General features: G+C 39.0%; 1 protein-coding gene across 3 annotated transcripts; it reads left to right on the top strand.

Annotated features, from left to right (window-relative positions):
- The first annotated feature begins 2908 nt into the window (after positions 1-2908).
- Positions 2909-12650, top strand: LOC107582888 (homeobox protein Hox-B3a). Of its 3 annotated transcripts, none has more exons than XM_016268913.1 (3): positions 2909-2931; positions 9301-9898; positions 10601-12650. In XM_016268913.1, the coding sequence occupies exons 2-3, from the start codon at positions 9409-9411 to the stop codon at positions 11359-11361; spliced, it is 1251 nt and encodes a 416-aa protein (XP_016124399.1). In that variant the 5' UTR covers positions 2909-2931; positions 9301-9408; the 3' UTR covers positions 11362-12650. The 3 variants fall into 3 exon arrangements, with proteins under 3 accessions (XP_016124399.1, XP_016124397.1, XP_016124398.1); XM_016268911.1 differs by lacking the exon at positions 2909-2931 and adding an exon at positions 3437-3500; XM_016268912.1 differs by lacking the exon at positions 2909-2931 and adding an exon at positions 6465-6551.
- The last annotated feature ends 3567 nt before the right edge of the window (positions 12651-16217 follow it).

The following is a 16217-nucleotide window of genomic DNA, read 5'->3' on the forward strand; positions in this document are numbered from 1 at the left end:
GGATGAATATCACTTTTGATATAGGACCATCTGAATGAGTTCTATTAGAGCAAGGAGGGTTACAGGGCGTTGCGCACTAATGCATAATCTTCGGGATTTTAGTTTCGTTTAGTTAGCCTTACCATTAAATCCACTTGGACGATATTTTAATCACGGTTAAGCTTTAGAGCGGGTCAATTAAACAATATATCACTAAGTAATACAAACACAACATTTACACAAAGAAAACCACCTGACCCCACTCTTAAACAATAAAGAAAGATTAATTCGCATATGAGAAAAAGTTATTCTTGGTGCGCGTCTTTGTTGTGACCATTGCGCACAGGTCAGTAAGACGAACCAGAAATCTTTAGTTGATGCTATATGCGTGGGTGTCAGAAACCAAACCCCCTGCCCATTCACACAGCAAGAGAGGGAAAGGACTCCTTTAATCGTTCAAAGATTGGCCACAGAAGGCCTAACTTATCCAGCGGCCTCACACTGAAGTTTGTGGTGTTGAAAGTTGGATGTCATCCGCCAGAATGCAAGAGAAAAGAAGACATAGCTAGCCGCTCCCAGCTTAAAACAGCCTCCTCTCTCGGCATTCGGGTATGCTAAGCGTTCGAGCTCATTACTTTTCAAAGCACTGGAATCCAACGAACGGACTTGATGAAAGCTCACCATTTCTGTGATGGGCAGGCGATTTCAGTGTTTTTGCTGGGTGTCACTGAGGCAGAAGTCATTAATTGCGGATTCCAAATGAAAATGCATGTTTCCTATTTCTGGATTTATTAGACTAGAGACTTTAAAAAGGATAAAAAGGATTCAGGGCATTATTTTGGATTTGGAAAGAGGGCCAAGTCACTACTAAGTCGCCAGTTCACAACCGCCTGGTAAATTACACAACAAATGGAATGAGGTCGGATTTGCGCTGACTTCCAGAAGGTGCCATACGTGCTTTTTAAGAGCCTGTGGACGTACAGAACGGGAAATTAATGCATAAATATAAGACATTACAAGGGGATTCCAAAGTACCTCTGATTGATCATTAATCTGGTGAGTTATCGCACCTCCGCAGAAAGGTCAAGCTGCAAACCCAGTGCCAATCTGTCAAAGCCAAGCCGCGCGCCTCTTTTAGTTTCGCGTGTTTTCTCTCTCTTCCGTGTTCTTACTTACGTGTTGCATGAATATTTTTGAAACAAAGACATATATTACACATGGCTATGACCATACAGTGGGTGATGCAATATCAGAGGGTGAAGGATAATAGAGGTGAAAATGTAACTGGTTTATAAGTGAGTAGACATGAGTGCAAATAAGTTCACAGTGTTGTATGCAGCTATGCAGTATAAGACTAGCTTTACTGTATTTAAACGGTCATACAAACCCAACACAATCTCCCATTGCCCTGCATCCACTTAATATGCATTTATATAAATGATGCAGGAGCCCTTTGTTGCAAAGCCTGCAGTAATGAGCGCACGTGAATCCGGTTGTTGTTTCCTTCCGACCCTTCTATAGCCTGAACAATAAATATACACTACTGGAACGCTTTCCGTGTAATAGAGGAGAAGCTGGTTCTGGTTCTGCTAAGCCGTTGCTCTGTGGTTGCTTTCTCTTCCATTTTCCTCACTAAAAATTGGCTCATCAGCTCTTCTGGCTGGGAGCTGCCTCCTCCCTTTGTTCGGAGAGCAGCAGCGTTCCTGCTTGCTGGGGCACGAGCACCCTTCACTTATAGGTAACTTTAGGTTAGTCCAGCAAGGCTGCGGGTCGCTGGCGTGTTACCGGGGAGGAATCGACCAAAAATACCCGGAAAGCGGTAGAAACGGGCCCGGGTGCTGGGAATGGAATCGAGCCAACGGCGTGCGTAAGTGCGGGGATGCAATAAATAACTTTATAGCGCTGTAGGCCGCAGAGTCGGGGAGGTCGGGGGAATCCTCGTTTTGATTTATGTGTTTGGGGTAGCTGTCACGAGCCGGCGAACGAAACCATCCAACGTTTTTATTCCACTTTTAATAAGCGCTGCTATGCAGACCAGCAAGGCCATTTCATTCAATTTCTGTTCAGGCCATCGCCTACTGTATATATCCATTTTCGGTCCTCCAGGGCACCCGTTTGGATTAAGGATTGTGTTTATCAAGTTTATGGCCGGATTTTATACCAGAATGGTGGGGCTCGCGCTTCATGATTTTCTCAGTGGTCGCCGAACGTTGTTGCATGCTATATTTAATAATTTTCAATCTGTTTCGTAATTTGTCTGATTTATATGATGATTATATTTAAACGTTTAATGTTGCTGTTGTTGTTATTATTATTATTATTATTGTTATTATATGTTTATCTGTTTTTAACTGTTATCTATTTTTGGGATGTTATTTAACTATAAATAACTAAATATTGCTTAACATAAAAGTAGGCCATTTTTTTCACAAGGCCAAGAGAGTTTGTTATGTTATTAAACTCTGAGGAAAAATGCGATTTAACTACAGATTTTCAGTATCACGTTTTTATTCCTTTATTAATCTATATTTTCAGTGTTTGAGCGCATGTATGGTTTAGGTTTTCAAATTACCCTTCTGTCAGTAAATCCGTTAGCAAGGCCAAAGGTTGTTTTAAATGATTAGAAATATCATACTTAATTCAATACATGTTGAAAATCAATAGAAGTAAGGGACTTTGGGATACAGCGTAAACATTTTCGTTGGCCTGGAATTTCTCTCTGTATTCCCGAACATAATTTAAGGTTAACATGTCGGTCAACAGTGGCCAACCATCAAATTGTCTTCGAGGTCAATTTCTCTACATGAGGTCTGGTGTTCTCGATTGGATTTTTGGCGACCCCGTTTTGATAGCATCTCTCCTTTTTTCTGTTCCTCTATTTACAGTTCCTTCTCGTTATCAAGAAGTTGTATCCTTGCATAAAATCTAGAAGTGATAAAGGACAATATCTCGGTAAGTGATTCAATCTTTTTGCGTTTGACAGTGATTTATACCCTTTGGTTGTGTTTGAGGAAGAGTTTTTTTTTTCTTAAACATTGGTATTATTATGAAATCTGAATTTAGATTTTTACTGATTTAAATAATAAAACAAATGTTTTATTAAAATGTTTTAATTTCAAAGACATTTTCATACAATGCAAGATCAGAATTTTAGCTGCAATAGCATGTAATGCAGTACCATACAAATGCATGTTTGATTGCATATATTGATCCCAATTTGATGTCTATTATACCATTCCATACTGGATGAACAAATTTCATAAAAAAATAAAATAAAATTCAGGCCCCTATGTTATATGCTATATTTATAGATGCGTATCTCGTGTGTGCTGCATCCACGTTGTCTTTGAAATGTATACAAAGAATGTTGCCATTAGGAAAAAAACGGTTCATTGGATTTTTGGCGACCCCGTTTTGATAGCATCTCTCCTTTTTTCTGTTCCTCTATTTACAGTTCCTTCTCGTTATCAAGAAGTTGTATCCTTGCATAAAATCTAGAAGTGATAAAGGACAATATCTCGGTAAGTGATTCAATCTTTTTGCGTTTGACAGTGATTTATACCCTTTAGTTGTGTTTGAGGAAGAGTTTTTTTTTTCTTAAACATTGGTATTATTATGAAATCTGAATTTAGATTTTTACTGATTTAAATAATAAAACAAATGTTTTATTAAAATGTTTTAATTTCAAATACATTTTCATACAATGCAAGATCAGAATTTTAGCTGCAATAGCATGTAATGCAGTACCATACAAATGCATGTTTGATTGCATATATTGATCCCAATTTGATGTCTATTATACCATTCCATACTGGATGAACAAATTTCATAAAAAAATAAAATAAAATTCAGGCCCCTATGTTATATGCTATATTTATAGATGCGTATCTCGTGTGTGCTGCATCCACGTTGTCTTTGAAATGTATACAAAGAATGTTGCCATTAGGAAAAAAACGGTTCATGTTTGTTTGAGACAGCCTGTGAAATCTGCATTGCAGTGATATAGACTTATAGAGACGTGGATGGTGATTGCATGCTTTTTCATTTTTGGGGCTGCTCATGCATGACATTTATTTGCAGAGTCTTTGAAAAAATCGTTTGACACCTTAAATAATTGCTTAGCAAACGGTGACTCGCAACTCACAGTCCCACGCTAGAATAACATTCACAACATGATTTTACCATGTAAATAAACATCCAAACAACAACATTAACAGCTGCTCATGAATTGTTTTGCCAAAAGGCTACTGGAGATATTTGCTGTCTTGTTGTATGCCATATATTAATTTCAGGGGCACAGCAATCTGAATATATATATTTTTCATTAATGCCATTATATTTTAAGACCAATGTCCTATTGACGTAACACAATTTCCTCTTTAAATTGTTCCTACAGTACTAATTGTAACTCACTTAAGGCAATGGTTTGCAAAAACTTATTTTCCCCTTTTTATCACTGTTCTTAAAAATTGAATTTTGTAGAAATTACGTATCACAAACTAAAATACTCCATACAGCTGCATAATCTATAAAATTTTAATACTTCTTCAATGTCCTTTTTCAACACAGACATACATTAGACTTAAAACGAACTCAATTTTAATTTAAAAAAGGAGTATCCAGGGATTGGCGTGAGGTGGATAGAATGTCCGAAAGTGTAGTTTTGTTTCTGATTCCTCGAGATGTACGTCCATGGAAATAAAGCACCGAGGCTGTGGTTGTCTTTTTTGTATTCCAATGAAAAATAACGATAAATGTAACATCCATCACCGCGCAGCTCAATATGCTGTCCTTTTTGAAAATGAACAATATGATTCGCAGTCCATGAAAACCAGCATGACATAATCCGAACTGTAAAATTCGACAAACTCTCTGAACAATAACAGTTTGTTAATGTTTATATCACAGCTGAAAGATGGCAAAATGGAAGAGTAGAATTTGTGTTTTCTGCATTTCGTTGCCTCAGCCCACGTGTTAGTTAATTAGTGCCCTTTTAAGTGGCTCCCCATTGGATCCTTTTAGCAAAGGTTGCAAAATAAGGAACAATACCGTTTAGTAAAAAGTTGCAGACACCTACATTTTTGCCTTGTGCCTTCCTCCCACACCGTTGGTGATGCTCCCTATTCAAGCACCTAGCAGAAATGCATCTTTTTAAAGTTGCCTGTTTACAGCTGCCCGTGTATGGTGGAAGTCATAAATCTTACGTAGCCATAAACGACGGGGGTAGTGTCCTGAATAATAAAAATAGAGAGAGAGAGAGAGGGAGACGTGGTGTTTGGCTTAAGGAGAGAGAAGTAGCAATATCTTCTGAACACCTTGGTGCTTCCCCCCCTTTTTTCCATTTTGCTCTCGCGCTGGCTTTCTTCCTCGTTTCCTTTTCGCGTTTTTCCATTCTGTCCTCCATCCTTAAATGATATGATGATAATGTTGTCCTTTTTGTAGCCTACAGTAAAAACAGAAGGAACTGTCTCGTCTATTTTTAACGTGCACGCGCCATCTATGATACTCGCAGGACTTGTGTGACCAGGACTCGACAGAGCTTCTTAATATTAAAAAAAAAAAAAAAACTTTATTTTTTCTTTTTGGTAATTTGTTTTCCCGCCCCTCCCTCAGGTCTCAAGTCCGCCTGTTGTCTGTTCTCTTGTTCTTAGACCCCCACCTCATTGGCTTTTATGTTTTGCGCCTAACTTATTATACTAGTTGGGTGTGTTGGCAGGGATGTGATGAAATATTAACAATACAGATAGAATGTTGTTTCTGCCTCAAGCTAGAAGCAAGCCGGCGCTGAGAACGTACTTCCTGGTAATTTAATATACACTGGTAGAGTAAGAGAGGGAGAGAGAAATGGGTCCTCTCCGCTATAGTTGCCTATTAAACAATGTTACTAGAGCATAATAGTTAAACCACACAAGTGAAAGAGACTCGGGGAAAAAACTCTTCAGCTTCCGTTATAGACCTTTATCTTGTCCCGAGCGCCTGCAATTAGCATAAGTTTTCACTGGTGACGCTGTTTGATGGGGATTAACGCTTGCGCCTCTCACATCCAGCCTGCTCCGTTATTTACAATAGCTGGAAAGGCCTGGTGTTGACTACATACAATAACCTAGCAAAGACGAGCAAATAATACCAGCAGACCCCGGGCCCCGACATGAGACAGGGAGATGTTACGGCGAATCGGGAGCCCACCTCGGATTATGATGTTCAATTTTGCGCCGTGAGGAAAAGGCAAGGGGAGATTGAAGGGGAAATCTGAGGCCATTGTTATCTGCGAGCAGGGCGTACCAGTCGACAGGGCGGCCAGGAGAAGTGCTGCCTGTCCATTTGCAGCCCCCCTCGCATACCTCAGATCTTTCATGCTAGACCGTCTCCCCCTTTCGCGAGCCGAGGGGAATCGTTCAGCAGCGCCCGCACTCTGGCGCGGGGCAGCCGTGCTCGAGATACCCGGCGTTTGACGCGCGCTGTTTGGCTGGAATATCGAAACTGGTATGAGCTTTGGGCTTTTTTATTGATTGCAGCGTGGCCGAATGTGGAAAATATGATGCCTGCCCCCGCGTCTCTCGTCAGAGGCTAAGGTAAGCTGGTCTGAAATAGGCTATCAGTTTGTGAATGGCGGTATGTGTGTCCTAGTGATTTATGACCATATGACTCCAAACGCGGTTCAAGAAGAGTTCACAATGCTTTAAGCTTCCATTGAAGCTGGAGCTTTCTTTCCGCTACCTCTGAATAAATGCACCCCAGATTGTATTATCTACTCTAATTTTGGCTTTGTTACATAAAGGAAATAATTTCTGTGGAATGTTTCTTTTCATAGTTGGCTTTGGTAGAAAAGCGTGCGAATCATTTTTCAAGACTGAGTTGGTGTTTTAAAGCGGGCAAATAAAATGCGGTGGTTAAACGTCAGTATGAAATATTCAAATGATTTAACGATTTCAGCCAATGGTTCGATTGGCACCAAGGTGTGTTTTCATTTGATATTGAATTTGCACGTTCAAGGCCTATTCTTTCCGAATGCAAAGACTGTGGGTGTCTCTAATCGAAATATTTACCTACTATATTTTTGGGGTTATATGTAAGCTATTCTTCAGAAATTTACATATATATCAGGTAACTTATTTTCGAATAGCAAATAGGCGCCCAAGCAATGCTATGTTGTTTTTGTTGACGTTTGGGTTGGTCCTGCTCCTACTACGTCCGCTCTCGACTCCGTAATTGTGTTAGGGTTGGATCTACAGAAAAGTTGGTTATTGTGTTACCGTAACAAGAGGGCCAAGACATTACGTGTTCCATTTAATGGAACTGCGATATGATTTCATATCTATTATGCCTGTTTTTATATCCCCCTCTTCCTCTCCCCTTCCTCTCCCCTGAACAATTCCTTAGAGTAAATGATTAGGATTCCGGCCGTCCTCTTCGAAGATAAATGACCGACATTTGTGACGTGTTGAGACTGAGTCGATGTCCAAAAGCTGTAGCTCACATTTAAGCTTTATACAACAGAAACACAAACCTCTCCTAAATAATAGAATATTAATAGTAGGATTAGAAATATATAATGCAGTGAAGTACATTTTATAATCAGAAAGAATTATATCTTCGAAAAAGAAATTCACCGATTATTCCAGTTCATTTTAACAAAGGATTTTTTTCTTTATGAGTTAAGCTTCTACAATAATGTATTTATGATCCCTGAAGCTTAATGTTGGTTCAAAATGTTATGTCAGCTTTCAATCGCTTTTCCTTTTGTTTTTAAACAAACAAAAGAAAAAAAAATACATATAGGCTACTGTTTTAGAACAATATAATATCAGGATGATTAATTCAGATAGTATTTCAAAACCACATATGCTATCTGTGGAACACTTTATTGTTATTATTATTATTATTATTGGATAGATAGATAGATAGATACAATTATATAAACCAGTATTATTCATTACTTGATCAAATGAATCATTTTTCTTTCGTTTTCTCTCTATCTTTATTGTATTTGTATTTGATTTTCGCAACGAAAGCAAATAATTAAATTAATAAACAATCACAAGACGCTAAACAGGGTTAATGTAAAACAGGCCTTCGTTAAATTTTTTTTTCATGTATGTGTACGTATCCAACGAAATATAAGACAGCATTAAAATACTAATTTAGTCTTCCAGTCATTTTAGTACATTTATGTACCATTTATGGTTACATACATATAATTAATTTTAAATTTCCAGCTCAGGTATATCATTTGTAGCTATGGAGGAAGGACACGAAATAATTACAATAATTGTATTGCCCACTGTGAAGTGAACTTGCAAGTATATGATAAAACAAAAGCCACAGTGGTCCTCCTAAAACATCTTACGCAATATCTTGGCTTCCCCTTAGTATGTTTAATAACATTTACTACCCAGGCGAGTGAGTGAGAATAAATGCTAGGTGCCTGTAAGTGTTTGAGTGATCGTTTTCGCCCGGTCCTCTCAGCAACACCAGAGCCAAGCTGCGACGTCTTGAGCTTTTTAAAGGGCTGGATTTGTCTATTTCTGTCCAGCGATCATTATGAATAACACCGTCCGAAGCTTCCGGTGAAGCTTTGCCTATGCGTTCATAAAGGCCAGCAGCAAAGTTTAAGAAACACAATGCCGGTTTGTCAGGTTTAAATGTTGCCCAAATACGTTTGTTTGTAACTGGAGAAAGCCCTCCAAAGATGGCCTTTGTGTCGGAGGCAGGAGCTCTCATATGTCCGCAGAGCTCGCCTGTATTGTCCATATTTATTTTTCTCTTTTAATACCGCTTTGTTGTCTTTTATTGTATTTCTTCAGTCCTGTTTTAATTGCAAAAATAAAATATATATGAAATGTTTTTAAACAATATCAGAAGCTCAGAATGGAGCCCTAGTTTCAGCCTAAAACACACCTTGGCCAGTGATTTCTAACATCTTAATTTTTATAATAGAAGAGTATTTTATTTTATTTTATAAATTTTTTCCTATACACTTGCATATCAGTAAGAACAATGACCACAACACAAAACATTTATTTAAGGGACAGAAGCAAGATAAATCTGCAATAATAAGTACAATTTAAATAACATGCAATAGAAACAAAAATTTGATTAAACAATTCAGATGAAATGTAGTCCTCCAGTTCTAACCCTTATGTGTGGCTTGTTATGCTGTGCAAAAGAGAGAAAGTGAGGGGGGGTGGTAAAAAAAGAGAGAGAGAGAGCATCTGCAGGCTGCGTTGTGGGAACATGCTATTCATGTCATGGCGTCTTTCAGTGCAGTAAGATGGATTTACCTCGCGCCTCTCTTATTATGTGCCTCTTATAACCTTTCAGGTCAGCTTCCAAGAGGCCATTGGAAAGAGACCGTCACGTGACATCTAGTGCCAATGTTCTTCCAGAAGGTCGTCAGGACCCTGGTAGCCGGTAACTCGATTTTTGGAAATGCAGAAAACGACTTACTACGACAACTCAACACTTTTCGGAGGATACTCGTACCAGGGGGCAAACGGTTTTGGCTATGATGCCCCAGCACCAGCCTTCCAGAACTCGGCACATCTTGAGGGTGACTACCAAAGGTCTGCATGCTCCCTACAGTCGCTTGGCACCAGCGCACCCCCACAGCCTCAGCATGCCAAGACGAAAGAGCTTAATGGCAGCTGCATGCGGCCCAGTCTGCCTCCTGAACACCACCCACCCCCCCAGGTTTCCCCTCCTCAGAACGCTGTAAACATTGCTGCCTCAAATGCCACCCAGCAGCCAGGTGGTAGCGGTGGTGGTGGGGCTGGCAGCGGGGGCACGGCCAAATCGTCATCCAAGTCATCCTCTCTGGCCCCAAACCCAGCTCTCACGAAGCAAATCTTTCCGTGGATGAAGGAGTCACGTCAGAACACCAAGCAAAAAAACACCTCCCCTAGTGCAAGCTCAGCTAACGGTGTGTTTGCCAAACCCCCTATTCTCTTCTGTTCTATTCTCTCCTCTTCTCACCCTTCTTGACCGAGACAGATGTTGGCCAACATTGTTAGCTTGAAATGGGATACAATGGGGGTGGGACTAAATCAGACCATGCCCATTTAAAATGTTTTCGATATTTTTTAGTGGCTGGATGTTTAACGAGGGGACAGGTCGGTCTATTTCAATTTATTGTACAACTAAAATGAGTCTCAGAATTGTGATGATTTTATGATTATACACTCTGACTATAAAACCATCAGACAAAAAAAAATCAGTACACAAAGATTATTGTTCAGATTTTAGATAGCAGCAATGCCACATCACTTGTCATACATAATTATTGTGTCCAGATAACAGAAGATTTATCCCACAAGCCTCTGAATCTGCATGTAGAGGTTTCTATCGTCTTAATCCTCCCTGTAAACCATTCAAAAGACAAACCATGTAGCAAACACACCGTTGCCTAGTACACAGTATGAATCTGGCCCTGGGCTTTAGTTGTAATGTGATTTACATACACAAGGTCAATGTTAGGGCATGCGTCTCTTAATAAATGCCAAAGTTATGAAGTGTTGACAACCAATATCAGGGGGATAAGTTTTTCATGGCCGGCTTTATTAGTGGGAACGATGCATTCAATTTCCGTGTGGAGTAATTATGTTTTATTTCATTCTCACCCCAGCGGAGAGCAGCGGTGGTGAGAAAAGCCCTCCGGGTTCTGCAGCTTCCAAGAGAGCACGCACCGCTTACACCAGCGCTCAGCTGGTGGAGCTCGAGAAGGAGTTTCACTTCAACCGATACCTGTGCCGGCCGAGGCGCGTGGAGATGGCCAATCTGCTCAATCTTAGCGAGCGGCAGATCAAGATTTGGTTCCAGAACAGGAGGATGAAGTACAAGAAGGATCAAAAGTTGAAAGGCATCGGCTCGTCCTCAGGAGGGCCCTCCCCCACAGGAAGCCCACCTCTCCCAATGCAGTCCTCAGCTGGTTTTATGAACTCTATGCACTCAATGGGCAGTTATGATGCTCCCTCCCCACCATCTTTTAACAAGCCCCATCAAAATGCATACGCCATGTCAACAGCCTATCAGAACCCAATGAAAGGTTGCCCACCCCAACAGAAGTATGGAAACACTGCACCGGATTATGACCCACACGGGCTACAGGGTAACAGTGGCACCTATGGGACACCAAACATGCAGGGTAGCCCCGTATATGTGGGAGGTAGCTATGTTGATGCCATGCCTGCCACTGGGCCTTCTATGTATGGCCTCAATCACCTACCACACCACCAGTCAGCAAGCATGGACTACAACGGTGCCACACAGATGTCGGCGAGCCAGCACCATGGACCGTGTGACCCACATCCGTCATATACGGATCTGTCTGCACACCATCCTTCTCAGGGTAGAATCCAAGAAGCACCCAAGTTGACTCATCTGTAGCAGGTTTGGACAAAAAATAAAAATAAAAAAAACAGAAAAAATGAAAGGAAGACAAAAGGAAACAGACTAACCCATGGGGCGATGCAATGGGGTTGAAAAAGATGATCCAGTGGTTTCTTGCCATGACTAGAACAGCGGTTTGTGTCAATGTTGTTCTTCCATTAATACGTAAACACACCTGAACTTAGTATCCATAGGTCTGAATACCCCTTTAAATGATACACTTCATGAAAAGTGGCTAGTTTATGCCAAGGAATAGACTGTCTAGCTGTACGACCTCATTATATCATCCTAAATATTTGTGTATTTCTTCAGCATTATTGCTGCATTCCTCACACTTTGGAGGGCGGTACGGTATAGCTTACATTTAAATTACTGGTGCAAGAAAACCACTGGATTGTTTTCGTCCACCACCCTTATTTCACATACCTCCTTTTTTAAACGTCTCAAAAAAACAGTCGATTTTTTTATTAAATTGTTCCCAAAACAGCAGTAGACTGGCACCTTGTCTTTAACAAGACACCGTGATCAAGATATTCATCTCTTTTAAGTCCGTTTTACACTATGCTACCTATCACTATTAATGATAAGTAAATAACATTTTATGGCTTTGACACAGGGTAAAAAAGAAGAGTTGAGAATACTAGTAAATTAAAGTTCATTCCCTCGTTCTCAACTCGCTGCCCCCTCCCTTTCCCTCATACTCCTTCCCTAGTTCTTTATCTTTCTCAATCTTTGGGTTCGCCTACATTAGTCCAAACTAATATGAAAGGCCCACATTTTCTCATATCTTGACTTAACGTGGAAACAGGGTATATTTGAACAAAAATGCATGTCCGGGAAACCAAGCCAGGGCGCAGACGTCTTTGTTTACGCCTAATGCGCTCTCCTCTGGGCATCATTGTTGCACTTAGAGTTTACATTTAATGGGTGAGGAAGAAAAGTAAATCTTATTTTGAATCGGAAGACCTTCAATCAGCGTCTTTCGCTAAGTGTGTTCAAGTGAACATTCATAAATATATATTTATTTGTTATAGCCAGTTTAAATACTTTCTTTTTTTGTATTATTTATCCCCATGTATTTATATCGATAAAAATGTACTTTTTTAGTATCTACCTGTTATAAAAAAGACGCTGTGTTCTTGTCATTGTAACAAATTAATTTTTAGTTCTTGTATTTTAGAGATATGTAGGTTCATGTTACCCTTGTATAAATAATGTCTTGACTTGTACAGGGGGCGCAAGAACGGAATCAAACCGTTCCCGCATAGTCGAGATTTAGACGAAATATAGCGAAACATTTTGAGAACTTCATTTGTCCTTTGTAACTACTTTTATTTCCTTGTTAAGAGTTGGTTGTTGAACAATTCTTTAATAAAATGTTATGTTATTCATTTCCACTCTAGAAGTTCATGAGTTTACCAAACAGACTCACACGAATTTACAGGCAAAGGCTGAAAGGGGTGGGGGTGGGGGATCTTCGAGGCCTGTGAAAGAGCCCTGGAGGCCGCGCCTGCAATGGTCACGTGAAGGGAGTCCAATAAAATCGTCGAACACTCATAACTGGTTATGGAATTAAAACAAATGATTACAAATAATCCCAAGTTTAAAGAAGAAAAGTACAGATAATAGATGACTAAACATATTTTTGCTTGTTGGATCTCGATCGATTATTGTAGCAAAAAAAAAAACAAACAAAAAAAACCTTGCTGTCTGTGCTCATTTATTTAGCGACAGATTTGATTTTAGCATGCCCAGGCTTTAGACAAATGTAGACAATGAAATTTGGAACCTCGTGAATACAAAATAAAGAAATTAAATAGGCCTATTACAACAGTGATAATTTCCATGGCATGCACAAAAAACCAACGCGGCGCTTAGCGGTTTGCAATTACCTGATTTCATGTGATTGATTAAACGTTTTATACTATTACAGACATTTATACTACCTTAATATGTCTAAATATCTCATAAAAACACATCAAAGCTGTTATCAGAATAAAAAAAATGGCATAAGAAGCAAGTTCTTGCATTTTATATAAATACAGAAAATACAGTCACATTTGTACGGACGAATCAAACAGTCAAATATTCTAACTTTTTCATGCATTTTAGATACAAAAAACCAACGCGGCGCTTAGCGGTTTGCAATTACCTGATTTCTCAACATGTGATTGATTAAACGTTTTATACTATTACAGACATTTATACTACCTTAATGTGTCTAAATATCTCATAAAAACACATCAAAGCTGTTATCAGAATAAAAAAATGGCATAAGAAGCAAGTTCTTGCATTTTATATAAATACAGAAAATACAGTCACATTTGTACGGACGAATCAAACAGTCAAATATTCTAACTTTTTCATGCATTTTAGATGATAGATAGATAGATAGATACATAGACAGATAGATAGATAGTCACAGCATAAGACAAATCGTACACTCTAAAAAATGCTGGGTTGTTTTAACCCAATGTTGGGTCAAATATGGACTAACCCAACTGTTGGGTTAAAAAGCTAATTTAAAAAATTTAACCAAAATTTAACCCAACAGTTGGGTTAGTCCATATTTGACCCAACATTGGGTTAAAACAACCCAGCATTTTTTAGAATTTTCTATTTTTTTAATTAATTTTAGATAATAGAAAGATAGATAGATAGATAGATAGATAGATAGATAGATAGATACATAGACAGATAGATAGATAGTCACAGCATAAGACAAATCGTACACTCTAAAAAATGCTGGGTTGTTTTAACCCAATGTTGGGTCAAATATGGACTAACCCAACTGTTGGGTTAAAAAGCTAATTTAAAAAATTTAACCAAAATTTAACCCAACAGTTGGGTTAGTCCATATTTGACCCAACATTGGGTTAAAACAACCCAGCATTTTTTAGAGTGTAAGAAATCCCTTTAAGCATTTAAAATGGTTGTTCAATTCGTCCCAGAATGTAATCATTATTTTCCAGCGGGAAAAAAAAAAACAGTTGAAAAAAAGGATCACTTGACAATTGATTATGCTAGTACTGTCCGAAATAGAAACATAAAACACACAAACAATAAATAAAAAGAGAGATTATCAGTGCGTCCCAGTCCCTCGCAGTAAACTCCGTTCTGTAGTGAAGGAAGGCCTTTTAGATTGACCCCTTTCCGAAGTGCCCACGGCCTACAGCTTGCTTTGCATTTCCTTTAAAATTCCCAAACACCCACACAGGGTTATAGCTTATCTGTTTCCACTGTTCTTTTAGAGGAGAAAAACGACGAAACGAAGCTATCCGAATTATTGTGAAGTCAGTTTCAGATTACAGCTGGCTGCAACACAATTTAGTTTTAATCTCTACTCCTATCGATGCGACTGGCCAATAGAATTTAATCCAATGCAGAAAAAATAATACATGGTTGTTCAATTCGTCCCAGAATGTAATCATTATTTTCCAGCGGGGGAAAAAAAACAGTTGAAAAAAAGGATCACTTGACAATTGATTATGCTAGTACTGTCCGAAATAGAAACATAAAACACACAAACAATAAATAAAAAGAGAGATTATCAGTGCGTCCCAGTCCCTCGCAGTAAACTCCGTTCTGTAGTGAAGGAAGGCCTTTTAGATTGACCCCTTTCCGAAGTGGCCACGGCCTACAGCTTGCTTTGCATTTCCTTTAAAATTCCCAAACACCCACACAGGGTTATAGCTTATCTGTTTCCACTGTTCTTTTAGAGGAAAAAAACGACGAAACGAAGCTATCCGAATTATTGTGAAGTCAGTTTCAGATTACAGCTGGCTGCAACACAATTTAGTTTTAATCTCTACTCCTATCGATGCGACTGGCCAATAGAATTTAATCCAATGCAGAAAAAATAATACTGGAAAAAAATCCACAAATCTACGAGGGAATAATGGGGGTTTTCTTTGTTGTGATCTTCGAGAAAAAGGCGAATTCTTGAGGGTAGCTGCTGTCAAGCGCTTTGCCGGCGAAAAGATTGATCACCCTTGCTGCCTCTCTACTCTTGCTCTAAAAATATCCACCCCCTTTTCCCATTCGTTTTAAACTTTGACGCAACCAATACTGCTTAGTTTTTCATCAACTAACATTATATTGTTGCTTTCTTCGTCCAAGGTGCAATAGAAATTCAAGTCAACACATAAGCAATTTCCATTCTGAACGCGACCTCACGATGAACTTTTGGTTGTTGTCACAGTCAACAAATGTTTCACACACACCGCTAACAACTATTTTTCGTGCGGTATTATACGTGTCATTTTAATAAATAAGCAAAATATTTACTGAAATATTATATAACAATTCTCTGACCTGGATTTAGTGCAAACTTACGCGCTTTAAGGTCCCAGTTTTCAGCAATTCGTCAGAGGCGGAGTTTAAAAAAAAATCTAATTAAAGGTAAACCCCAAAATAATTTATTTGTATCGTAATGGTTGGGAATCTTCTATCGGCAAATGTGGCGGACACTCTCATCATCACTCTTGTACATCCTTATTTATGTGCTTGATAAAAGAAATATTTCTACACCTATACATCTCTTGTCTGTTACTCTTGTCAAAAGTTTTAAGATTAATGACCCTTGACTGTAAAATGCAAGAAGCCATATTGTGGATGTACTTATCAGGCAAGGCCTGTCCACGGCCTACAGCTTGCTTTGCATTTCCTTTAAAATTCCCAAACACCCACACAGGGTTATAGCTTATCTGTTTCCACTGTTCTTTTAGAGGAGAAAAACGACGAAACGAAGCTATCCGAATTATTGTGAAGTCAGTTTCAGATTACAGCTGGCTGCAACACAATTTAGTTTTAATCTCTACTCCTATCGATGCGACTGGCCAATAGAATTTAAT

The sequence above is a fragment of the Sinocyclocheilus grahami genome, unplaced genomic scaffold, assembly GCF_001515645.1.
Source record: "Sinocyclocheilus grahami isolate Dianchi unplaced genomic scaffold, SAMN03320097.WGS_v1.1 scaffold48.1, whole genome shotgun sequence".
Classification (NCBI taxonomy): domain Eukaryota; kingdom Metazoa; phylum Chordata; class Actinopteri; order Cypriniformes; family Cyprinidae; genus Sinocyclocheilus; species Sinocyclocheilus grahami.

What these genes read in the sequence shown, in the direction of transcription:
- LOC107582888 (XM_016268913.1), top strand. Translation starts at nt 9,409, where the DNA reads ATGCAGAAAACGACTTACTACGACAACTCAACACTTTTCGGAGGATAC. An exon ending in TAGTGCAAGCTCAGCTAACG is followed by an intron (nt 9,899 to 10,600) that starts GTGTGTTTGCCA and finishes TTCTCACCCCAG; the next exon opens with CGGAGAGCAGCGGTGGTGAG.